The sequence below is a fragment of the Pleurodeles waltl genome, chromosome 3_1 (assembly GCF_031143425.1).
Source record: "Pleurodeles waltl isolate 20211129_DDA chromosome 3_1, aPleWal1.hap1.20221129, whole genome shotgun sequence".
Classification (NCBI taxonomy): domain Eukaryota; kingdom Metazoa; phylum Chordata; class Amphibia; order Caudata; family Salamandridae; genus Pleurodeles; species Pleurodeles waltl.
In genome coordinates, this window is record NC_090440.1 from 1,836,260,064 (window position 1) to 1,836,287,222 (window position 27,159).

The 27,159-nt window shown below is 47.6% G+C and overlaps 1 protein-coding gene across 1 annotated transcript in view; it reads right to left on the minus strand.

Moving 5' to 3' along the window:
* Window positions 1-27,159, minus strand: part of ANKAR (ankyrin and armadillo repeat containing) — a 723,226-nt gene that overhangs the window by 575,516 nt on the left and 120,551 nt on the right. Inside the window, exons 4-6 of the mRNA XM_069225913.1 lie at window positions 22,145-22,308; window positions 3,085-3,200; window positions 1,644-1,824 (exon numbers count right to left, since the gene is read on the minus strand). Of these exons, the coding sequence (XP_069082014.1) occupies window positions 1,644-1,824; window positions 3,085-3,200; window positions 22,145-22,308 (461 nt within the window). The remainder of the gene's footprint in view (window positions 1-1,643; window positions 1,825-3,084; window positions 3,201-22,144; window positions 22,309-27,159) is intronic.

Genomic DNA, 27,159 nt, shown 5'->3' on the forward strand with positions numbered 1-27,159 from the left:
TTAACCGTAATGCATTTGACACTATTGATGTATTATTTCTGTTTTACTATTTTTATACGAATTTAAAAAGTTTGCCATTTGGTAATAAAATGGAGAAAAAAAATCACTAAACAAGTTATTTTTAAATATTTTCTGGTGACAAACAATCTGCATCAGTTTATATTTCCTGATGAGAACTGCATCCATGCACTACATTACTTTAATGTGAGGATTGGTGTAGGCTACGGAAGCACAGATGTGGAACTAAACAAGTTATCATCTGCAATAAGGATTGGTAAGGATCACACATCTGCCACAACAAATGTCTGCTTCTATGCGATTTTTATATAAACGATCCTTTATGTTTACCAGTTCCAGTGGCCTTCTACGAAAAAAAAATTCGTAGTAGCATGTGAGAAAGGCAAACATAATTCCTGGGCCACAGCACCTGCATACATCCTTCTCCCTCAACCAACTACAAAGTAACTCACAAACCACCCCCTTGTCCATTCCTGTATGTTATATAGCAAATACTTTACAGGAATGGCATAAGTGTAGTAAGTGAAACGTAAAATTGTTTGCACTTAGCAGTGTTAAATGAAATATGTTTTCAGCACATTAGGACAATCAATATGAAGGTCGAAAGGTAATCAAAATAATGGTGGAATTCAAATTCAGAGGTCTTGAAAGCACATCATCCCAACTCCTCCTCATTTCATTTTACTGAAAGAAAGCCACGGAATCCCCGGATTTAGGTCATGTTTCAACACCTTCACCAGTAGGTCTCTTGGTAAGCATGTTGATTTTTCCTGACCCTTTCATGATTTTTTATCTCTCACACTTCTGCCAGTATCGACTGTGACTCTGAATATGGCGGACGGAGCATGTTTGTGACCGAGTACCCATCTGCCCCGCCAACCAAACTCTCAATCAGGCCCCAAGCCACCTCAAGACATTTCATGAAAATCAGCACAGCAGATCCTTTACATTTCAACAGAATAAAGTCCTGTAATATTATTTTTTCTGCAGAAGGAGAGAAACGTGAGCCAGTGTGATCTTGAACATCTTTTATACATAAAGGTGTTGGGAAAAGGGTTTATGTTTCCCCATGGACCTTGGTGGAGGAAAAATATAGACATTCTATCTGGACACCAATGACACACCGGTGGAGTAAATAAACAAAGGGGAGTATTCCATACTCTCCTTTGTTGCATGGTGGAGACATGTTTCTCCTGCGCCCCTCAAGCATTCGCGTGACCACCTTCTGCATCCAAACCTTTAATGAAAAAGTCACAATTTCTTCTCATCTACATATCTTAGAATATGGCATGCATGTACCTTTGTGTCTGTAGCTATGTAAGCCTCGGGTTACTTTGTGACTGAAACATGTTGATCATTAGGAATTGTGGGGGTTATTCTAACTTTGGAGGAGTGTTAATCCGTCCCAAAAGTGACGGTAAAGTGACGGTAATACCACCAGCCGTATTACGAGTTCCATAGGATATAATGGACTCGTAATACGGATGGTAAATCCGTCACTTTTCCGTCACGTTTGGGACGGATTAACACCTCCTCCAAAGTTAGAATAACCCCCAGTATTTCTTGCATCATTAAATAAAATGATATTGTATGTTTAACATAGTATTGTAGACAAAGTGAAATACCTTGCATTTGATAGCTTTTTTGTACCCGAATCGTTTCTTGAACTGCTCGTGGAGCTGAGCATCATTTAATGGAAGCCTCTTAGGTTTCAGCTCGTTTACCATCCCATTTATGGCTTCCCACCACATGCCTTTATGCGGGGACTGGTAACAATTTTCAATCTCAAATGAGATCACATAATAACTGCAATACAAATTTAAGGTGATTAATTGCTTGTTATTCCCGTTCTTCGTTGCTTATGAAACTTCATTCAAGTTGTGAAAAGCAGCAAGAGCGGGGTGTGCTGCCCACTAGAGCAGTAGTTTGAGGGTGGAAGCAATTATTACCAACATACCCAATTCCTTTTAGTTTCCCCAACAAAGAATGAGATCGTCTGCATTGTGCCTGTGGATCAGCAAATGATCTTCATTTGCACACCCAAATTTAGAGAAAGGGAATATCCACATGCCAATTGCGCCTGGAGACAACACACTATAGTATGCTACACAACTGCATCACATTCATTCATTTATTCATTCACAGACTGACAATCTCTAAACTCCACGAGTATTTTCCTACTGTCCCTTAATGATGTCCGCCCACGTCAATTCCTCTCCATTACTGACAACAGTACAGGCTTTAGCGCTGGTGGCGCACAGTGCCACAATCTTTTTTGGCATCCTCCCCCATGATCTCCTCCTCAGATTTCCTCGCTACAACCTGAAAAAAAGCCCCTCATCTCTCTATAGCCCCTCTCTCATCATTAATTTTAAAGCGCTGTTAAAGGCTAGCTATACTAATCCACTCAGCTATTCATATGAAATACAGATGCAGCAGACATATTCACCCTCTGCACTACTTTATGGCGAGTCGAAACTGCCCCTAGACAAAACTCAGATCTCTCTCTCTAGCAGAAACATTAACCGCATGGTTATATTGACGTTTTTATTGCTAACTGAAAACTGGACGCACAAGGAACTCCGCCGCAAATGCTTTTAAATCGTAAGTCCCAAGGTATGTGATTAGTACATGCTTGTGTAGTAGTAACAAATAAGGCACTCTTCTACACTTTTCCCTCCGGATTTCCTACCACTATATGAAGCAACAAGTCAACGTCTGTATAATAAAACGTGTCTAAACATTTTTATCTATGTATCTATCTATCCAAAGACATATATATAGATAACATATGTGCATGTTGTATAGTATTAACATAGATACATAGAATATGTGTAATATGTAACATGTGTATATTATATTTTACGTTCACTGTTTTGTTACACAGTAGACTCTACTTGTTATTGCTCTATCTTACGACAGAGCACGAGTCTGTTGCCCCCACCAAACAGTGTTTGGCCAAAGGGGTTGGCAAACAAGTGGCAGCACTTCAACTGTGATGTATTCTAATTAAAATGCCAGAAATACAAGAGAATGTACAAATTGTTTTTACTCTAAACTACTTGCCTTGTCCCATTAAATTCCATTATAGGCATGGGGTAATGTTCTCTGTAGGATGTATCGAGATCTAGTAGTTGATTAATGTGGTCTGTTCCCTTAGTCAGTATGTCATCATATGCAGCCTAAAACAGAAGGAAGAAAAAGTTACATCTACTCACGTAACACATATTCTTATACACATTTCAGCCTTACAATAGGTAATAATCGCTCCTCTTTATATCTCCAGGATAAACAAACTACAGTTAGGCCAGCGAACTGATGAGCCTTTGTACTGCATGGAGGAAGAGACCTTGCAAAGAAAGTATTTTTTATGGAACGTTCTTCCGGAAGAGCTTCAAGATTTAGAAACATGCTTTAAAATTCATTCCTACTGTACTACATACTCGGTTTTTAGAACCTCTTTTCATTTCTATAAGAGGTGAACTTTGCCTGGGTTCTGACAGCTAAGGCAGTTTGCATTGTTGGTTTGGGGCAAACACCTCTCTGATGCAGAACTGACTACCACTGAACAGGATATAAAAACCCTAATAATAATATGCCAGAACATTTTGGTAATATCGAAGTAGATATATTCACAAGTTCCAGTATATCCACCAGACTACGGGTCACATATGCACTGAAATGTCACTGCTTTGGGTGGAAAAAGGCAGCGCCGTGCACCACATTGCACATCCTGCCACACACTGTGAGAATTCAAACGATGGTTGGCAGCATTACTGCTTTTCAAATATAAGCCCATACATACTACCCAGGTTCTTCTTAAAAGGCCTGTATCTATAATAAAACGCAAGAGTAAATGAAAATATTTGAAACAATGCGGTACGTTTCGTGCCAGCAGCCTCCCTGGAAGTGCTCGGGAGTTTCTAATGAGCTCCCACGTGTCTTGTTTAATCATTTCTGGTGTCCCGGGGTCACCGACTTTGTGTCGCGGGACAGGAGCACGGGCACATCTAGACTTCATTACATCCTGTATCCTTCCCTCTCTGTGCTCCTGTCACCATCCAGTCACCCGCAGTTTATCTTAGAGGACTACCAGGTGTCCCAAATAGAACCGAAATCCAAAGGTGTCTCCAAACATCAGGGTACATCAGCACACACCACAAAAACTCTCATCCCTCTCATGCTGACATTTCAACACCTGACTACTTCTCCAGATTAAAAAATTCCACTCAGCGCCTAAACGCAATCCTCGCACTTTAATCTTCCCCTTCACTCTCTTTAGCTGGACTTTTAAAGACCTCTTGTGGGCTCCCCATCCTTATTTCCAACCCGAGCCAGGCGGAGGGCTCTGAAGTGGTCAATGTGTGACATGTTGTTCTGCTACAGAACCTCAGCTTTTACACTAGGTCCTGGGTAGAGTGTTCACGCCCACCACTACACCTATTTGCCTTGTCCCTTTCACTTCCGCAGGGAGTCTGCATGCCTTCTGTCAATGTGTGCTGCATTTAGGAAGCTCCATCGCAACCCATGTGCCTGTATGACTTGTCACTGTCAGCTCTGCAGAGAGCTGCCTCTAATGATCCCCTGTGCATAATGCATACCTGGTGCTTTGTTACTTATTTTGCAGGTAGCGTCTTCCCGCCCACTGAGCCTGTTGGAAGAGTATGGCATACCTCATTCTACAACTGGAAAGACCCATTGGTCCAAAGTTTTAGCCTTCCAGGATTGTAGAAAGGAGGACACAAGTAAACCCATTGGCCTCTCACACACTCTGACAAGGGCAAACTAGAGATGCTAACCTGGGTTGGCAGGGAAAGAGGAGGATGCTGCCAATCGGACAGCACGACCTTTGCCTTTTCCCTCTTTACTGTCTGAGGAAAAAGTTTTGAGAATGAGCGGTGGCTGGGTGGCATGTCTTAGACGAAAGTTAAATTCAGGTGAGAGCTACGAAAGTGGTGATACTGTTGGTAGTCTTTCTGGGGTGGCTGCAAGCCAAGGGAATGTGCTGCGGCTGAGCTTTGTTTTAAACGTTTTGAGAACTGAGTCAGCTTTGTCCCCAAATAGCTTGGTACAATCAAAAGGCAACTCCATGAGCATTTCTTGAATATCCAAAGAAAATCCAAAAGATCTCATCGGTGCAGGTCAACACAGGAACACCAAAGACCCCATCACTCTTGCAACTGAATCGGCAGTGTCTAGTCTGACATTTATCATGCAGCTAGACTCATCTCACCTATCTTATACCACCAGTACCATAAGTACCACAACCCACAAGGCATAGGTGTAACTCCTCAGGAGACAAATAGCATTTAATATTTTGAGAGCATGGCTCCAGGCTGAGAAAATCTTCTTTCCGACTGCCTCAAGTTTATTCACTGGCAGTGTTGAAAAAGGATCTCGTCTTGCTTAAGGCAGCATAAAGCCGGAACTACCATGCTAGTCAGTGATGGGTGGACTGACTGAAATGAGAGGTCATCTGGAGCCAGTCTGTACCTTCCTGCCAATAATCTCCTGACAGCTGGACCAGAATCCCGTTTCTGTCAGGCTGCCCGGATTGGTTCTAGCAGAGCCATATTGAGAGGAACCAAGGGCTCAGACAATTGTACCGCTGGCTGCAACACCTCTGTCAAGAAGTTGGATATGGCCTACACCACTTGCAATGGTAATTACAGGACCTTGGCCACCCTTACAGACACCTGAGTGACAGCAGGCCAATTCAGGGGCCCAGCGGGGAACCACATCTCTGTTTCTGGGGTTTTGTCAAGGCCACTGGAATTCCTGAGAGAAAGGAAATCAGCTGTGTCTGATGGTAGTGGAGATAAGAGTTACACCTCACTACTATCATGTCAAGGGTCTGAATCAGAACTCAAGTAGCCATGCACTGTATTTCAAAACATGTCATGAGAGCCCTTAGCCTGCTCTTTAATAAAATGTTACTCTTCCAAGAGAAGTTGAGCTTTCCTCCTGGAGCCGTAGATTTTTTCCAGTGACATGGAGAATGGGGGGATGTTGATCACCTGACCAGCCCAGTGGGACTGGAGGTACTGTGATTGGTGTCAGAGGCCTATTTGGTGGCCCTGAGGACATTGGAGGTGGTGTTGGGGATCTCAGAGGTGGCACATGACCTGAGGCAGTATGATCTCAGGCACTGGAGGAGCCAAAAGGCCAAAAGGCACCAGGAAGGACCCACTGGCATGGACCTATACGACATCCCAAAGGGTCCCACAGAGCCAAAGATGCTCCATTGGGGACTACCACCTACTGAAACATTTCAAACATTGTGTTGAGAAACAATGTTGGATCCAAATTGGGGGTTGGCAGCTCCTTACTTTGACAGGGTGCACACCTCTTCCAATTTCTAACACTGGCACTCTGCCTTGAGGGTCTTCTGACTTCTTACCTGAGTCTCATCTTCCCCGGGTCATTGTGGAGTCATGCCATGTCTTGCACATTCTCTCCTGAGGGACCCTCCTGAAGCTCTTACTCTGTGGTGTTCTCTCTTCCGGGACCTTCTTTTGCAGGCAGTAGGTAGCTGAGGTTCTTACCCACTTTCTTTGGGTGGTACAAAACTTGCACCTTGAGGCATCACTGCTATCAGGCAGAGTTGGTGCGGAGCGGCACAATCTGCCTTGAAGGTGCAAGACGATATGGTCCTAGTGTCTGGAGCACTGTTGAAGCGTTATGTGCTTCTTGTGTGGCCTTGGACTACCCTTGCTTGGGAAATGTCTAGCTGGGAGGATTGGACAAACAAAGCGGTGTCTCTGGGGTTCCCAGTCTCTCTAGCAGGTGGCTCTCGGCGGTTTGCACCTTATGCTCTGGGTTTTATCCTGTGAAGCCTCTACTCTTTCGTCTTGCGGGGGCCAAGGTCGGAGTGCTCTCCTCTCTTTTGCTGCTCGGCTCCTCTGGTTTTCTCTTCACTGGGTACAAGGCTTCGGGCAGGGCTGGTGGGGACTGTCTGGTACTGTGGTGCTTCAAAAGCATGATGTCCATGTTGTGCTGCCAATCACTGTCTGAGCATTCTTTCACAGCTCTCTGGGTGACCCTCAGGCAGAATTGTTCCAGTCCGGCAGCGATCTGGTTGGGCCACGCCTCTCTCTTTTCTCGTACTCCCCTGTAGTCTTTGTTGGCCGCCAGATGGGCCTTTCGTCTTGGGATCTTTGACTGTGGCATCTTCTACAGAGCTGTGTCACCTATTCCTGCAGCTCTGCTTAGAGGCTGTTGCCGGTGGTGAATTGGTGCAGCATCTCTTTGTTCCAGTGTGGGCAGAAACCTCTCAGGCCTTGATGTAACTGATGGGGAGTTCTGAAGGATGTGCGGCGATGGAGACAGCTGTGCAGCTTTCTTAGTAGGAGGCTGGCCAGAGCAGCAAAGCACCCCTGAGCATGCAAGTCGATCTTGGCCTCCTGTAACTTAGGCCCTCATTATGACACTGGTGGTAAATGCCACCTACCGCCACAATGACGGCTGTCAACATACCGCCGCAGTGGCGAATATCTGTCCATCATATTAAGACACACACACATCAATCCGACAGAACACAGCCACAATCAATCATTCATTTGTAGAGCGTGCTATTAACCCACAAGGGTCTCAATGCACTGAAGTGGGGGAGGGAGAGCAGGAGAGGTGCTACTGCTCGAACAGCCAGATCTTCAGGCGTTTCCTGAAGTTCAGCAGGTCCTGGGTCTGTCGTAGGTGGACGGGGAGGGTGTTCCAGGTCTTGGCGGGAAGGTGGGAGAACAATCTGCCGCTGGCTGTAGTTTGGTGGATGCGACGAGGGTGAGGTTGGCAGAGCGGAGTTGACGGTCGGGAGAGTAGAAGGTGAGCTGTTTGTTGAGGTAAGCAGGGCCAGCGTTATGGAGTGTTTTGTGGGCGTGGCTGAGGAGCTTGAAGGTGATCCTCTTTTTGACGGGCAGCCAGTGTAGGTCTCTCAGGTGAGCTGAGATGTGGTTGCAGCATGGGATGTCGAGGATGAGGCGTGCGGAGGTTTTCTGTATATGTTGCAGTCTTTTCTGGAGCTTGGCCGTGGTTCCAGCGTAGAGAGCGTTGCCGTAGTCCAGTCTGCTGCTGACGAGGGCCTGGGTGACCGTCCTTCTGGTTTTGGTGGGGATCCACCTGAAGATCTTGAGGAGCATGCGGAGGGTGTGGAAGCAGGAAGATGTTGACTTGCTGGGTCATGGTGAGCGATGAGTCCCAGGTTGTGTGTGTGGTTGGTGGGTGCCAGTGCGTTCCTAGAGTGGCCGGCCACCAGGAGTCGTCCCAGGCGGAGGGGTTGGAGCCGAGGATGAGGATCACCATTGTGTCTGAGTTCAGTTTCAGACGGCTGCTCTCCATCCACTTGGCGATGGCCTTCATTCTGTCGTGGATGTTGGTTTTGGCGGTGGCGGGGTCCTTGGTGAGTGTGAGGATCTGTTGGTTGTCATCAGCGTAGGAGACAATGTTGAGGTTGTGTGATCAGACAATGTTGGCGAGCAGTGCCATGTAGACGTTGAAAAGGGATGGGCTGAGGGAGGATCCTTAGGGAACGCCGCAAATGGTCTTGTGGCTTCAGATAGGAAGGGGGTGAGGCAGACTCTCTGGGTTCTGCCGGAGAGGAAGGAAGTAATCCAGTCCATGGCTTTGGGGCAGATCCCTGCGTCGCGGAGGTGTGTGCGTATGGTGTGGTGGCAGACGGTGTCGAAGGCAGCCGAGAGGTCTAGGATAATGAGGGCCGCAGTTTCGCCTCTGTTTAGCATGGTCCTGATGTCATCGGCGGCGGCAATGAGGGCGGTCTCGGTGCTGTGGTTGCTACGGAAACTGGAGTGAGATGTGTCCAGAGAGTTGTTGTCTTCAAGGACCGGCTTACTTGGCCATTGACAATCTTCTCAAGGACCTTCCCCGGGAGGGGGAGGAGGGAGATGGGCCGGTAGTTCTTGAGGTCTCTTGGGTCTGCTTTGGTTTTGACTTCGGCGTGTTTTGAGCTTTCAGGGAAGGTGGGGGTCTCGAAGGAGCTGTTGACGATCATTCGGAGTTGGGGGCGATGATAGAGCTTGCTTTGTTGAAGACGTGGTAAGGGCAGGGGTCGGAGGGTGAGCCGGAGTGAATGGTGCACATGGTTTTGATGGTATCATGGTCGTTGATGTGGGTCCAAGGGGGCAGGAGGTTGGTGTGGCTGGGGTTCGGTGAGTCTGGGGTTGTGGTGACAGCAGCTGTCGTGGGGGTCGAGGTGTTGAAGCTGTCGTGGATGTCCATGATCTTGCGGTGAAAAAAGGTGGAGAGGGAATCGCAGAGGTCTTATGAAGGTGGGGTGTCGTTGGAGCAGGACCTGGGGTTGGCGAGTTCCTTAGCGATGTTGAAGAGCTCTTTGCTGTTGTGTGCGTTGTTGTCAATGCGTTCCTTGTAGGAGGATCTCTTGGTGGTCCGGATGAGCTGGTGGTGCTTGCGGATGGCATTCTTGAGGGCAGTGTGGTTGATCTCTGCTCATGGCGCCACTGCTTCTTGAGTATTCGGCACTCCCGTTTGGAGGCCTGAAGGTCGGCGATGGAGTCGCTGAACGGCGGCTGGGGGGTCTGTAAACGAGTGTTCCTCTGAGCGTGGTGTTGGCATTGATGTGAATCTGGAAGTGTAAGTGTTCAGTGGCGTCCAGGGCGTCTTCGAGATTCTGATGGTGTTTCTGTGAACTATGGCGAGCCCTCCTCCCAGTCTGTTGATGCAGTCTCTGCGGGTGATCTTATATCCGTCCAGGATGGCTATGGCGTTGTCGGGTTCCGAGGAGGGGTTCATCCAGGTTTCAGTTAGGAAGGCGACGTCCGGGGAGGATGAGATAAGTAGGTCCCAAAGTTCGACGGCGTGCTTGTGGACGGATCGGGTGTTGAGGAGGATGCATCTGAGGTGGTTGTGTTCGGTTCTGGCAGGAGGGGGCTGGTGAAGCTGCAGTTCCGGCAGGAGAAGGGTCCATGGGTGAGCTTCGGGGTGGTTTGGAAGTAGGTGGCTGATTGGCCGGTGTTGAGGGCATGGAGGGCATTGGCACTGTAGCAGCGCTGGGCGGTGAGGGGATCGCTGGGGCCAAGGTGCCTGGTGCTGGGCGCGGTCCAGGATTGGACAGGCTCAGACAGGATTGCCTCTGGCATGCCTGCACAGTGGCTGCCATTAAGAAAGGGAGGTGGGAGGGAGGAGCAGCTGAGAGGCAGGAGCGGTGGGCGAATGGGGGCACGAGGGGGGCGGGCCATAGGGGACGCAGCGGCGGGACTGGAAACAGAGCACAAGGGCTGAGCAAGGGAGAAAACTGCAAAAAAAGGTGAAACGGATAATACAAAAAATAAACAGACAGTCACAAGACAGACACACAATACTTACGGCAACCACTAGACACCAGGGATGAGGCGCAGGCGGGAGCCTGCGGGTGGTGGAGGGCCTGGAACTCGCAGCAGCAGTGAGGGCGGGGTAAAGGGCACGGGCGCAGTCAGGTGGAGCTGCGCAACGTGGCGAGCGATCCCGACCTCAAAAAAGGTCAAGAGTCACTCTCTGCACCACGCACCGGCCGCCATTAAGAAGGGGAGGTGAGAGGGAGGTGCAGCTGGGAGGCAGGAGCGGTGGGTGAATGGGGACTCGAGGGGGGTGGGGCTGCAGGGGACGCAGCAGCAGGACTGGAAACAGAGCGCAAGGGCTGAGCAAGGGAGAAAATGGCAAAAATGGTGAAACGGTTAAAAAAGACTTAAGAGAATGGAGAAAAGGGAGACAAAGAGCAGTAAAGAATACAAAAAATAGACAGTCACAAGACAGACACACAATACTTACGGCAACCACTAGACACCAGGGATGAGGCGCAGGCGGGAGCCTGTGAGTGGTGGAGGGCCTCAAACTCGCAGCAGCAGCGAGGGCGGGGTAAAGGGCACGGGTGCAGTCAGGTGAATCTGCGCGGCGTGGGGAACGATCCTGACCTCAAAACAGGTCAAGGGTCACTCTCTGCACCACGCAGCGGCCGCCATTAAGAAGGGGATGTGGGAAGGAGGAGCAGCTGTGAGGCGGGAGTGGTGGGCAAATGGGGGCATGAGGGCGCGGGGACGCAGGGGACGCAGCGGGGGACTGGAAACAGAGCGCGAGGGCTGAGCAAGGGAGAAAACGGCAAAAATGGTGAAACGGCTAAAAAAGGCTTAAGAGGAAGGAGACAAAGGAGACAAAGAGCAGTAAAGAATATAAAAAAATAAACAGACAGTCACAAGACAGACACACAATACTTATGGCAACGACTAGACACCAGGGATGAGGCGCAGGCAGGAGCCTGTGGGTGGTGGGGGGCCTCAAACTCGCAGCAGCAGTGAAGGCAGGGTAAAGAGCACGGGAGCAGTCAGATGGAGCTGAGCGGTATGGGGAGCGATCCTGACCTCAAAACACATACACAAATCCGCCAGACCAAAGGTCAGTGATAAATTGGCGGTCCGAAAACCCATACTGTTACGCCAACAAAACAACGCCCACCACATTATGATCCACGAATCACCACGCAGACATTCAACAGCGGTAAACCATTGGCGGTACATACTGCTGCGCTCAGAATGGACACCCACATACAAAACATCACCGCACTGGGCAATACCAAAAACACACACCTGACACCCATACACACACCACACCCACACACACACACCACTATAAAACACCCACCCACATTACCCACAACCCTTTACGATTACCAATATTAGCCACCAGACTGACACCAAGACCACTTAGACAACCAGACACACACCACTTACACCCATACATCCCTCACCCACCCCTCATTACACACCCCACCACATTACTAAACACACTTTCACCAACACACACCACACAACATCCATGGCACCACAAAGGCACCCCTGTTTCACTGAGGAGGAGTTAAGGGTCATGGTGGAGGAAATTGTCTGGGTAGAGCCACAGCTGTTTGGAGCAGAGGTACAGCAGATATCCATTGCAAGGAAGATGGAGCTATGGCGGAGAATCGTGGACAGGGTCAACGCCGTGGGAGAGCACCCAAGAACAAGGGACGACATCAGGAAGAGGTGGAACAACCTACGGGCATCAAGGCACCAGCTCGCCATACAGACGACTGGCGGTGGACCCCCACCTCCTCCCCTACAGCTCAGAGCACAGGAGGAGCAATACTGCATCCTGAGGGACTCACTGGAGTAGCCGGAGGACTGGACACTGGTAAGTCAACATTTACTACTTATCACCCCCCTCCCCTGCATGTCATCTCACACTCCCATCACTCCACTACATCCCACAAACTGCACCTACACATATGACTAACCACAACACCAAGCCTGGCATGCTACACCAATGCATGGACACCCCTCCCAGCCCTGCATGGACACCCATCACTAAAGCATGCACAGCATAGGGAAACTAACATTCCCACAATAGATAAGTAAAAGGTGACAGGGCAACACCAACGATAGAGGGGAAGCCGGGGATGTCCAAATTTCATATACATGAAGCATAATACATCACTTACACCCCCACAGGTACCCCAGCCAATGTCAGTGGAGAGGAGGTGCCACGACTATCCAGTCCTTCAACAGAAGATGCCTCCAGTGATGACAGTAACCCTGGACTTCAGGATCTGGATGACCTACCTGGCCCATCAGGGACCACTAGACAGCCGGTTACCCAAGCTCACTCACAGACCACCACAGAGGCTCCCCCATCAGGATCCAACACAACAGCACCCACCCAGCGTACCTCCACCTCAGTCCCCAGGACACGTCAATCAGCTGTGTGACCACCTGTACAGGGACCCCAGGCCACACCTCCCCCCCAAGACAACCAGGACCTGGGGTCAGTGGCAACATCATTCAGGGGACAGAGGCACAGGCCAACAGGGACACTGGGAGGACTGCTGTGTGTCAGGGGGAGGACAGGGCCAGGGAACCGACCCTCCAGGAGGCACTCTCCAACATCCTGGGAGTCTACCAACATTCCAAGGAAACAATGGGCCAGATCCTTGACAACGTACAGAAGAACAGGCGGCTGCAGGAGGAACAGTATCAGGGGATAAGGGAGGACCTGCAGGCCGTTAACACCACCCTGATCTCCATAGCAGGGGTGCTGGCAGACATGGCCAACATCATGAGGGAAGCAACAGCACACCTGCGGGCCCCTACCACTAGCCAGTCCATTGACCAGCCCACCACTTCTGCTCCTGCTAGTGGGCAGGAGGCCCCGCCACAGGACCCACAGGCCACCAGCACCCCTCCCCCTGCAGAAGGCGTACCACCCCGCAAACGTTCCCTGTGACCCAGACAGAAGCCAGAGACACTTGCCAAGACCACCGCCAAGAAATGAGACTCACCAGATTGCCCCCCTTGTGTCCCACTTTGTCACCCTGTCCACCTTGAACTGCCGTTGCTCCCCTTCCTATGGCCCCTTGGACACTACACCTGTGCTACAAACAGACTGGAACAGTACCCTGGACTTTCCTCCATCATCACCCCATACCATTGCACTTTTCTTTCAATGTGTTAGCACTAACATAAACAGCATTGAACACAACTCGAATACTTGCATGTCATGTGTTGAAAAAGTGTATTTATGGAACATCCATTGCAAATGAACTGTACATTGTGCGAGCATAGAAATAATGACCTGTACCTGACTGTAGTCAGCACATCAGTACACAGTAGTCTAGCACCAACATCTGTAAAATGAGAAACCATAGGTGACAGTAAGTAGAGGTAAAAGGTAGTTAATGCCATCATGCCACAGCCACACAGAATACACCAATAGTCATAGAAATGTGAAGTTGCACTGTCTCACCTGTGTGTCATTGGAAGTACTGATAGATAACTGTGGTTCTGTTGTCCTCATCCTCAGCCTCTTCATCCTCACTGTCATCAGGGTTTACTGGTGCCACAGGGGCATCTCCTGTCTCCTTCTCCTGCAGAAAAGGTACATGGCGTCTGAGGGCCAGGTTGTGCAACATGCAGCATGCCACTACTATCTGGCAGACCTTCTCGGATGAGTAGCACAGAGATCCACCTGTCAGATGGAGGCACCTGAACCTGGCCTTCAGGAAGCCGAAGGTCCTTTTGATGATCCCTCTGGTTCGCCCATCTGCCTCATTATAACGTTCTTCAGCCCTTGTCCTGGCATTCCTCACAGGGGTCAGCAGCCACGATAGGTTTGGGTAGCCAGAGTCACCTGCAGGTATTCAGGGACACCATTTAGCCACACACTATCCTATAAGGATAACACCAGAGGCATACACTAACATACAGTGGGTGGGGACCAATGCTCACCTATTAGCCACACCCTGTGCCTCTGTAGTTGGGCCATCACAATTGGGATGCTGCTATTCCTCAGGATAAAGGCATCATGCACTGACCCAGGATACTTAGCATTTACGTGGGAGATGTACTGGTCCACCAGGCACACCATCTGCACATTCATGGAGTCGAAACTCTTACGATTCCTGTACACCTGTTCATTCTGGTGAGGGGGAACAAACGCAATATGAGTCCTGTCAATCGCCCCAATAATATTGGGGATATGTCCCATTGCATAGAATCTGGCCTTCACAGTGGCCACATTTTCCATTTGGGGGAAAGCTATGTAGCTGCACATGTGTTTTACCAGGGCAGACAACACTGTAGCCAGCACGATTGAGAACATTGGCTGTGACATTCCTGCTGCCAAGCCCACTGTAATTTGGAAAGAACCTATCAGCAGGAAATGGAGCACTGATAGCACTTGCACAAGAGGGGGTATCCCAGTCAGATGACGGATAGATGAGATCAGGCCTGGTTCCAAGTGGGCACACAGCTCTGTGATTGTGGCCCTGTCCCGTCTATAGGTGAGGATAATGTGCCTGTCCTCCAGTGTAGCTAAGTCCACTAAGGGTCTGTGCACAGGGTATGCCTCCACCTCCTATTCATCCACAGCGGTAGGTATCTAAAGGACACAAGAGTAAGTAGGCTGTCACAGTTTGAACAACAAAACCACAACAGCAGTCCACATGATGCACTTTTGTATTGGGACAGTGTTAATGGGGAAGTATGTGCCAATCTAATCTGTGGTGCAGCAACTGTCGATATGCCTCTTCCGCACCCCCCCACCTGAAATGGCGACCGCCTGTCCTGTATGTAGGAACAGGTGGAAGTGAGGTAACCCAGCTGACGTTGGGCATCATGGCGGAAGGCGGTCTTGCACCGCCGTGCAATTCCTCATTGGATAATATGGGCCTCTATGGAGTACAGTGGCCAATGGGGATCTACGCCGGCGGTGACGGTGTACACCACCGCGGACATGACCGCCATTTTCTATCTCAATCCTCATTTTTTTCCTGACCTTCAACAGGAGAAGACCTACACTGCGTGTGCTGCTGTGACCTGTGTCTGGAACCTACTACGGCCCATGTGACCGGGGAAAGGGCCCCTGGCTTCACTTCGGAGGATCTGAAGCGACTGTTGGATGGGGTCCTACCCCAATACGGACAGCTGTATGGGCCTCCAGAACACCAGGTAAGTACACTTTGGCCACAATGCATGTGGCAAGGATGCATGGAGATGTGTGTGAAAGCATTGTGTAAGGGTGGGTGGGAGGTGGGGGGATTGATTGTTGGTGGTGTTCTTGCTCTGCGCTGACCTATGTGTGTGCCAATGGTGATGAAAACGAGTATGGTGGGCCATTTGTGTGACAGGCTGGACTGTTTGTTTAATGGTGTTCTCCTGTCTGTATTGCCTCTGCAGGTCAGCGCCCATCAAAAGAAGGGATTATGGCATGCCATCGCCAAGGACGTGCGGACCCTGGGGGTCTATGGCAGGCAGAGCACCCACTGTCGGAAACGGTGGGAGGACCTGAGACGCTGGGCACAGATGACCGCAGAGGCCCAGCTGGGGATGGCCTCCCAACAAGGAAGGGGTGCCTGTCGGACCCTGACCCACCCGATGGCCCACATACTGGTGGTCGCCTATCCGGAGCTCGATGGGTGTATGAGGGCATCACAGCAGCCACAAGGGGTGAGTACAGTGGGTATCAATGCATACTTTGGCTGGTGGGGTGGTATGTGGGTGGTGGATGTGTGTTAGTGGATGCCCCTAAGGCCAGGCCAGACATTGCACCTTGGGTCATATGAAGGGTAATGGGTGTATGGCAAATACAGGTGACCTAGCTTGTTAGCAGTCCATTTCAGGCAGGGCATCGTGGGTCCCAGGAGTGCTGCAGTTGTCGGGGTGTGGTCCTCATCTTGCCTCAGTGACTAGCCATATCCCTGGTAGTGCAATGCATAGTGCTTAAGCCTGTTCCCTGCATGTGACGGTGCTGTGTATGCCAACTGTAGTGTTGGTGCAGTCACTCTCCCCTCCTTTCTTGTTTTGTCAACCTGTCCTTGTGTGCATTAGCATCATCTGGCAGAGGAGCAGTGGCACCTTCGACAGAGGGAGCTCCATCCCACATGACCCAGGAGGCAGAATCCACCGATGCCAAGGGAACCAGTGGGACGGAGGGCGAGGGGAGCACCACAACGGAGATTGGAGTAGACAACACAGACTCAGATACCTCCTCCGATGGCAGCTCCCTGGTGGTCGTGGATACCTCTGTGACCACCCCAGCTGCAGGTACAGCCGCCACTCCCCGTACCAGCACTGCCCTCCCAGCAGCCCCTCAGTGAGTTTCCCATGCCCGCACACCCAGGAGGGTGGGCATCTCCTTCGCCCCAGGCACCTCAGGCCCTGCCAAAGTGAGCCCTGCTGCCCTGAGTGAAGAGGCTATTGACCTCCTGAGATCCATCTCTGTAGGGCAGTCAACCATTGTGAATCCCAGATGCAGCAATACAGTGCATTCCTGGAGGGCATTCACAGTGGATTGGCGACACAACAGAGATTGATTCAGGCTCTGGCATCCTCTCTGATGGCAGCCATTGTCCCTGTTTCTACCATCCCCCCTCCAACTTCCACTTCCCAGTCCCATTCTTCTCAACCCCAACCCATCCCAGGAACACATACAGACGAGCATGCACACAAGACAACACCCAAGACCCAAGAGTGTCACAGGCAAACACAAGCACCACACTTCATCCCACAAGCACTCACGCAAACACAATACATTTGCAGACACTACAACATCCACTGCCTCCACTGTCTCCCCCTCCTCCTCCTCCACCAACTCCCTCACAGTCACGTCCACACTCACACCTGCATGCACAGCATCAACATCCACTACCAGCATCACCACACCAAGCAGAACACACACCTCACTGGCAGACACCTCCACAACAGCCATGCACGCGTCCCCTCTGTCCTCTCCCACCCCGTCTGTCCCCCCCGCCTCAAGGACACAAACGCAAACACATAAGAAGGGGAAGGAGCCTGCACTACCAGGAAAGAAGGGGAAGGAGCCTGCACCACCAGGCAGGAAGGGGAAGAGCCCATTAACCCCTGTCAGGAAGGGTAAGGGATCCACACCCCATGTACTGGAGGAGACAAAGCCATCTACTCAAGCGGAGGCTGTCAGGGTGACATCTCCACCACCACCAGCTGTCACAGGGCCCCCGCTGCCAGCTGATCAATTGCAGCCATCAGAAAGTGCAGAGGCTGCCCAGGAGCCTCCTCCATCCACCACCACACTGCAGCCATCAGAAAGTGCAGAGGTGGCCCAGGAGGCTCCTCTATCCACCACCACACTGCAGCCGTCAATGCCAGTGTACATCATGTAGGCCATACTCCAGGGGCTGCTGTACGAGTTGCCTCCTCCAGAACCAGTGGGGTAGTCACCCACCTGAGAGACTGTTGCCTTGCACTCCCCAGGACAGAGCAATGGGCATGGAGCCCCCTCCAGATCTAGTGGGCTTGTTCCAGCATCCGGCTGAGGTCCCCCCCTCCCCTGAGGTGCCTGCCTATTTGCAAACTAATGTCCCCACAGTGTACTATTCGGATGTGATCAAGATTCAAGTTGGGCCTTAGACTGTGCCCTGTGGCCATGTGGGCCCCTTGAAAATTGGACTGGGCAGTGTCTCTTTGTGTATATGTGTACATATCTGTTTCATTGACAAATTTAATTATTAATTTTGATTTTGATATGATTAAAATCACTTTAGTCCATTCCTGTTGTCCTTGCATTATTCTGCCAGTTTTCGGGGACAAATTGTTTTTCGTGTGCAGCTGGTTGTGTGTATGGTGCGTGTGTGTTGTGCGTGTGTGTGTCATTCTCGTTTTTCTCCCACCCTCCCTTCTGTGCTAGGCGGCTGTACTCACTGTTGTCGTCTTTGTCGGCGTATGTGGTCCAGGTGGAGCATAACGTAGATCATCGGAAAGACTTGAAGTTCAGGTTCCATGGCGGCGTTGTTCTTCCCTGTGTCTCCAATGGTGGGTCCTTTCTTTTCAGTGATGCGTTTCCACCAAGCTTTTGATGGCGTTGTACCGCCCCGGAAAAGGTGGCGGTGTGATGTGTCTTAATATGGTGGGTAGTACTCTGCCTTCCGCCTGGCTGTTGTTGACTACTGCCCCGGTGAGTATTGTTTCCACCCTGGTGGTTGGTGTGGTACATTGTCTGTCTATGGAAGTTCTCACAGCCATGGTCATAATTTGGCAGTACTTACCGCCAGCCTGTTGGTGGTATTGCCATCACTTTATCACTCACCACCAGGGTCGTAATGAAGGTCTTAGTCTCTTGTATGCCTTTCTTTGCCCCAGTTCACTTGTTCTTCACTGTTGGGCAGCAGAGATGCATACTATAGGCATATCCATACCTATTGCCCAACAAGTGTGATAGATTTTCAGGTTGTGCTGTGTTGAATTAGTGCTCGCATTCTCTATTTTATTTAGCCAGGTATGCCCCGGTTAAGCTGGTGCCCTTTCAGGCACTGGAGGGGCTGCTCACTTCTTACTTGCTTTGAGCTGGCTTTTTTTTGCCAATGGCGCCTTTAGCTGCATAACATAGTCCCTTTCTTTGTTGCGATCTGAGGCTCACCCAAGCTGGGCTGTCACCAAATATGAGAGCATCAGTTCTTCACTAATTATGCTACAGAGCTTTGTGAAGTAATGGTGCCCTCTGGCAGCATTATGGCTTCTTGCTCATGTCCGCAGTAGCTCCGATCACAGGCTGTCTCCTCGGGCAGGCAGTTTAAAAAAAAAATCATTTTTTGCAGTTTTATATAGCGCGAACCCAACCCGAAGGTACTGGAGCGCTTTACATAAACACCAGTTACATTACACATTCAGTTTTTGGTAGGCATAGGGAGATTAAGTGATTTGCCCAGAACCACAGGATGTTGAATCGACACCGAGTCTTGAACCTAGTTCCACCACTCCATAGTCAGCAGCTCTGGCTGTTACGCCACATCCTCTCATGCAGAGGCGCGCTAGGGCGAGGGTTTTCCAGCCTCGGTGGCTTCAGGTGAGGGTTGGTTTGCAGGGGGTGGCCTCACTTTTCTGAACAGAAGTGCTGGTCAATGCAGCAGGGTACCTGTGGGAGGCACACTCTGACCAGGCAAATGGCTACCAGGGGATGCACGCTGTGCTATCAATTCCACTAGTTTTTCTTCCTGCCTTGCATGGGGCTCATGTTCTGCCCGCTCCGTATGTGCTATGTCTGGCCTCCCTTTCACGCTCATGGCATTTCTCTATTACCATGGCAGTGGCACCTTCTCATCGTGCGGCCAAGATGGGCCTTGCCATACATCCTTGGCAACGTCCTTGATCGAGTAGGACTGAAGCGCTAATCAGCCTCCTCCTTCGGCCTCAACTGACCTGTAACGCAGTCAGCAAAAGACTCTCCAGGCAGGCAGGGTAGAGGGCGAGACGGTGTAGGGGAGTCTGGTTTTAGAGCCGTCCTCGTTGCCATTGTAAAGTCATGGGCCCTAGCCCCACATACTTAAATACACGAACCGTTACTGAACTGGCCCGAGGCACATGCGCCTGGCCCCCTTTATTATCAAGGTTACCTGAATGGTGACCCCTCTGTAGGATGGGTGTAGGTATGCCCCCTGGGGAGGGGCTGCATCAATGCGTGTCCAGCAGGACACTACAGGCACTGGGTCATAACGTTTTGATGCAAAGTCCATCTCAGAAGTAGAAAATATATTGTGCTGTCATGTTATACCAGCCCTGCCAATGCGGGATCACGAGGCGCGATGCGCTATTGTGTCTTTCCACGTAAGCTCATGGTTATTACTGTCCCTAAACTGCAATTAAACTACTTTTTTAGGCAGACTAATAGAATGATTCTCTAATCAAATACTGTACTCCTACGAACCAACGTGTTGGTTGTATCTAAACCCCTCTCTATACTACTGCTGCTGAAAAGCTCTCATTAAGGTTGATGACATACGGTTAGGGTGACAGCTCTGCTGTCAAACGAGCCCTAAAAACAGCAGTCTCGTCGCTGAGTAACACATTAAAGGATGGCAGGGAATTATTGTGTGCCAAAACGCTATCTCGATTTTGAAATAGTATGAAATCAAGGAGTTCCTAACCATGAAAAATATGTCTTATGCTATACCCCTCCAAAAGACAAATTTAAGTATCAATAGTTAACCTAATAATGAGTTAACAGGAATTGTTTTCAAATTTTGTAGGCGTTGGAGCATGTTTTGCTTTGACGTACTGCTCATTCCCCACCGCAATAGTGCTTTACCTGCCACGGCATTTATGCTGGTGGCTTACCTGTCCATTAGATTCCCACGCTTTATTCAGGCTGGCACTGTTCTAGAGAAATACATAGAGTGGATACCTCTATAATTATGCTCATTTTTAGAAGGCAACCCTCATAGCGGAGTCAAAATTGCATCTACATACACACCTATATTCAAGAGTGCACCTACTATGTCATGCACACTCGGACACAGCCTATCTCCCTCTCACACACGCACTTATACATTTTCACCCTGACACATAACATACTTTTACACTCTACATACACTACCACACTTTCAGTCACACAAACAAGTGTTGAGAAAGCCAATAGATTTGGCTTGCATTTTGCGTCTGACTAAACCATAAAAAAGACTGCTCCAGTGAAAAACAAAACAAATAAAAACAATTGCTTTCTCTGTAAAGTGCATCTATAAATACTTAAATGTGTGATGATTCGGTGCTTTTAGATGTCAACTGGTTCCTGATTGCACTTCAATGGAAGCACACCATAGGAGGTCGATGATACATCGATCAAACAACGAATAGTACGAGGTAACAGAGTGATATCCCTCTGAAGCTAAACCCAACAATACATAAATGGTAAATAATTGTTAACAGTAGTAATCCCGCAGCTGTGCTTTCGAACCAGGCCTAAGAATCATCCTCATATATCCCACATACGAGCACAACATGCCTTTTATCTCTCAGCTTCTGGGTAGTAGACGTTTAGTAGAAAATGCCTTCTTTGAGGAAATACAAAAGTGCCCAGCAGTAAAATTTGAGATTGCAGGTAACGTTTTCATATTTTAACATGTAAAGACATTTTAGAAGATTACATTGAGGGATACTGCTCGCTGATCTCAGCAGAAATAGAGGCCTCTTTTGTAGCATCTGAGGCACTCTTCTATGCGAAACATACTAATATTAAGCAAGCAGTGGGAATGTCAATAATTCAGGTTTATAACTGAAAATGCAAGCCGGACTCTATTAGTTTTGCCAATGCTTTTTTGCAGACACAATTCAGTGCTTTAAATGGGCCGGTACTCTCCGGTACTGAGTACCGGCACTTTTTTATTTTGAGAGGGAGAGTACCGGCATATCTCAAGAAAATCGTAATACTTTTAATTGGAGAGTACCAGCACTTCTCAGAAACAAGCAGGTACTCTATTACAGAGTACCTGCACTTCTATTTTTCCATTTAAAGCACTGAGACACATTCATTTTAAGTCGTCACAGGACTCAGTTTCTACCTCCATAATCAAACACATCCAATCTTTTTAATACATGAATATGCCACAAATCCTTTCATGAACCTAGAAACCATTTACTAACAGCAATATGTTGGGCATACCTTGCTCTTCTACAACAAATCTACGCAAAAGTGTTCAATGTGGAGGTGGTATCATTTATCCTTACATCTCTACTAAGGTGTGATGAAACAGTTATCATTTCTCGATGAATGCTAAAGAATGTCTGTGAATTGTGGAAAATACAAACTGCTAAATAAAAATCACTAAAAAGTGAAAATAAATTCTCACCTTGATCTCGTCGGAAACGTCCTCAAGCGAAGGAGTACCAATATCAATCTCAATACCACCATGGAGGTGAAAGTACTCGTTCTGCGAATATTGAAAATGTTGGCATGTAAAATCAGGTCCAAGCATTAATGGAGGCAATTCCCTTTCTGTCTTAACCTTATCATCTAGAAAATGAAAAAGAAATACAATAAATTGCACTGATTTTGGAAAGTTAATTTTCAAGTTATTTTGGCTAATAAGAACATTAGGATCTTCAATCATCTTCCAACTTTAAATAGAGGTTTGCGTTTGTAATGTGCTTCACTCAAGTAGTTCCTTAGAATTCCTCTTGAAAGTTGCCAGTGTTTTTTAAGTATTGACTGCAAACCTCTTTCGCTGTTTGTTGTTGAAGACCTGCTGTGAATGCTGCAAATCATAGCGTGGGTTTTGGATCAATCCCTTACTATAACTGGAATGCTTTCCTGTGTAGCTTACTTACCTGCTCCTAATTTTCCTTCCTATTCTTGTGTCTGCCCTAATCAGGAGCATTTTGATCCCACTGTGTTTTAACCGGATACCATATATCTTTCCAGTGCAAACATTAGGCCATGCGTCACTAGGTATATGAGGGACTATTTTGTCTACATGCTCCCCCACATCTCCTTCTCAACCATATCCCCGTCTTTATCACGCTCCCCTTTCTCTTCCTATCTTCTTAAATGAAACCCTTCCTTTGCGGCCACTTGCCTCTGTCAGCCTTCTTGCACATTCAGCATTGCCTGTCAGGATATCAGCAGGCCGCCATCTTAAAATGTTTTTCTCACGATTGCAAGAAAACAACCTAGGCTTGCCCATATGCATGCACCACACCAAGCATCTTCGAATCACTTTAGTTATAGCTAAAAAATCCAGTTCAAAGACGACAGCTGTGAATGTGCGGGCATCAATAGCACCTGTCTTTGAATAGCTTTTAAGTATAAGAAATTCCATTCAAAGATGGGTACTACGGATGAGAGCACATATGTGGGAGGCATCTTTGAATGTATTTTCATAAATATTTAAGAATCCCTATTCAAAGATGGCTGTGCACATCCACGTTTGCCATCTTTGTATGGCTTTTCTTATACGTTAGGAGAAGCCATTCAAAGTTGTCCACTGTGGGTGGATGCACATCGGTGGTGAACATTTTTCAATGTACTTTCTTAATACAGCCACCTGGGAAGAAGGAAAATAGAACAGTACTGCCAAAGCCAACAGGCAATATCTATTTGGTTTGCCATTGCTTGTATCCTTTAGTTGTGAACTGTGTGCAATAGTCAAGCACTGCTAACCAGAGTCAAAGAATAGGTGTGTTAGGAAGGTATGGTGATGTTAGGCATAAACAGAAAGCTGCTGTGACAAGGCAGGTTCTTCATCTCATCCACTCAGTTGTCTGTGCTTCTGCACAGAACTCAGAAAACCAACATTATTTAAACATTTACCATTGTGCTATAATAAAAGTTGAGGTTGATGGGTAAAGTATAAAAGATAATATTTTCAAAGAGGAGAAGGCCAATCCTGGCATTAACGTTAGTAGTAGGACCTGCACAATAGCAAGTCAAGAGTCAATAATCATTCTATAGCGCCCACCTGGTTGGCGCACAGGCCACAGAGGATTCGATTAGATCCACCACACCTGCCTCCATCAAATCCCATACACTCTCACTTATTTCCTCAGGACCTCCCGGAATTCGGTATTGTTTCAAACAAACCACCTTGGTTGCTAGGGGCACCTTCACTGGGGGTATTTTCAGATGACCCACCCTCACTGCTGCCACTGAAATGTATCTCTTTGATCCAAACTGGTAACAACCATCATCCAAGTAATGCAGTCAGAATGCCAATTCCCATTATATACTCTTGGAGGGGCACAATCAAAACAGTATGTTCTCTTTTTGGTGTTCTTCCTATTTTCATTAGTCTGCACAGCAGGGGTTTGCTTTCCACCCAACCCTATGATGCTAAGGTGCTGACCTGTAAACTTTTTTGGATTTATATAAATTAAAGGGCTGGACCCTTTGAACATTTTTGTGCTTCCAGTGAATGTCTAAATCAAAAAAGGGGTCTGTTATCTTTACAAGCCCATCCCTGTACCGGAACGTGGCCTGTTTCCTAATCTCATTTAAACCTGTCAACTTTTGCCCAAGTCAGGCATGGATATACGCTCTCATATCTGTGAGGAGATTTCTCTCTTTCTCTGTTCTCAGCAGTTAACCAATCGCTGTCCAAATCTTCCTCCTCTTTCCCTTGTGAAGAAACATTTTTCTCCCACTCTTTTCCTTCCTCCTGCATCTGTGGCTGGCCCCAATTCACTCGTCTATTATCTTGCTTGTTCACTTTCCCACTGCCCTCCTTCCTGTCCAGCCCTCGCTTACGGTACCACAAGCTTTTGGTATCCATCCTATCAATCTGCTCATTGTTGACACCATCCTTCAGTAATGCCATAAACATGTCTTTCCTATATACTCTGTTATTATCTGTGCGACCCTCAGACCTCAAGGCTCTCTGAAGTTTTGTCCATTCTCCAAGCTCTCCTAACTCGCAAACTGCCTCCATTGCATCTTTCAATGCCTGTCCTGTCTGATTAAATAGGAGAGTCATTATTACCTGCTTGTAAGATGGAGGAGCAAGGTGAATAATTTTATTTTGCACTGACACAGAGAGTGGTCTGTCTAACAGACGGTGAGCATCACCCAGGAAAATAGCAGTTTTCATTCCCTCCTCCTTAATTCTCTGCAATGCATCTCTTAAAGTGTACCAGGGCTTGTCATTTTGTGGCCAATCTGATTATGTAGGATACTTATGGTTGCACCCCATGACTGCTAGCTGCAGTAGGGTGATCTGTTGGTTACCCTGATAACCCCTAAATTGCTCCTGTATTAGGGGGTCAGTGCTAAGAGTACAAAACGTAGGAGCGTCTAACATTACTCCAGAGGCTCCTGTGTCAACTAACTCGCACAATCCATGTAACTACTGTTTCCCCAGATCTCTGCTTGAATCTGTCCATAGTGTCATTGAGTTCCGGCTGGGTGTAATCTTCTAGGGAGTGCATCTCAATCCCCCCTGGGTTTTGTGGCGTGCCCTCTATTTTCCATCAAAATATTGACTTTGCACGAACCACTTTCTGTTCGTCTGGCTCAAGCTAGCCCTCACCTTTTTTCATCTGACTCATCACTGGAATCTGAAAAATCGGTTGAGTCCCAGATATTTTCATCCCAGATTTCTGAATCCCAATTTAACCCTGCTTTAGCAATAGCTAAATGAACTTTCTTTTGATTGACTCTACCACTGTGTTTCTAATACCTGTATTGAGCAACGTGGACAGCTGCCTTCTCGCTGACAGATTGATAAGTATCCAATTTATCTTGCAATAACTTATTCTGACAAGACAGCATGGTTAGGTCATTTTTAGCTTCAACTAGCTGCCTCTCTAATGGCTGGTTTTCTTGTTCCAACTGCACATATCTTGCGTGCATTTTTCTATAAACAGATAACAGGATCCAACCCCGTCTGCCTAGACTAGATAAATCACATACCCTTTTTACTGGCATTTTCTGTAAACAGTGTAAAACTGTTTTTGGCTCAGCATCGCTAAGACATACGTCCCAATTCTCACATAATACTGCTCCACAAGACCATTCCTTCGCAAGAACATCGTAGGGTGCTTTTTCCCATCCTGATATATTATTTGGAACCTGGGAATCTGCCTTCGACTTTTTGCCAAACATTTTTCACTTTTAAATCTTTCACTTTGAATCCTGCGAACGACTAAATCAAATTGGTCTGCTTAGCGTAAAAAAAATAAGAGGGAATGAGGCTGAAAAATTCAAAGAATGCAGCACTCTTACTTTGAGTAATGAGTTTATTAAGGCACTTCCCAGGGCTCAAACAAAAGTATACAAAAATATAAACGTGAGCATTTAACTTGAATGCAACATAACACTTGCAGCTACTAAAATAATCACAGCAGTAGAATAATAATAATCAGAAAAAATGCAATATATCAACAAAGAATATGTATGCGGTGTATATATGTATATATGCTGTGAAAAGAGGAGAACTGTGGCCGGACGAGGGATGTTTAAAGGGAAGGAACCAAAAGGAAAAACGAAGACAAGTCAGCTAACAATGTTGAAAGTGACTACGAGAGGACTGGTGTTAAAAGCCTCACTGTGAGTAATACGCAAGGAAACATTACCGTGTTGCTAATATTCAGGGCGATATTATTAATTACTAAAATTATCATAGTGAGCGCACGGATTTTGTCAAAGACATGACAGAATTAGAAATATTTCACTCCGTGATGGCGCACATTGTATGGTTCAACTTTTGATGTGATTGCAGTCCTTTTTTGATGGCCACGAACTATCATCCAATAAGAATGAGAGTAAAAATATATTTAAATCTGCTAACAGAAAGTTGATTTGTTTGTTTGATGCCAGCATTGAGAAAGGCGACTTTGCCGAAACGCGTCTGCTTGGCTAAAATAAAAGCTTACCTATGATCCCGTGGAGTGCTTCTACTTCCTTGTGGAGTTTTTGAGCTGAATATATATATATATATATATATATCTCTCTCTATATATATATATATATATATATTAATAAAGAAGTCTAATGATACTCGCACACTCAGGACTCAAGGGAAAACAAAAAACCTTTAATCACAACGCGTTTCGACTGACAAAGCAGCCTTGGTCACGTGATGAGTGTGCGAGTATCATTGGACTTCTTTATTAGTATTTTTACCAGTTTGCTCATGCCGGTTTCACGCACCACCCCTCTTGGGCCGTTTGAGCTCAGCATGGAGCATTTGGTAGAGTATATATATATATATATATATAAATATATATATATATATATATATATATGCATGCACACAGTAAAGCTAAATAATTAACATTTAAAAATGCATCACCATGGGGATCGAATCCAACATCATCTTTGTCTTTGTCAACGTCAAGCTGTGGTACCCTGATCAGCTGAGATAGGAGAGAT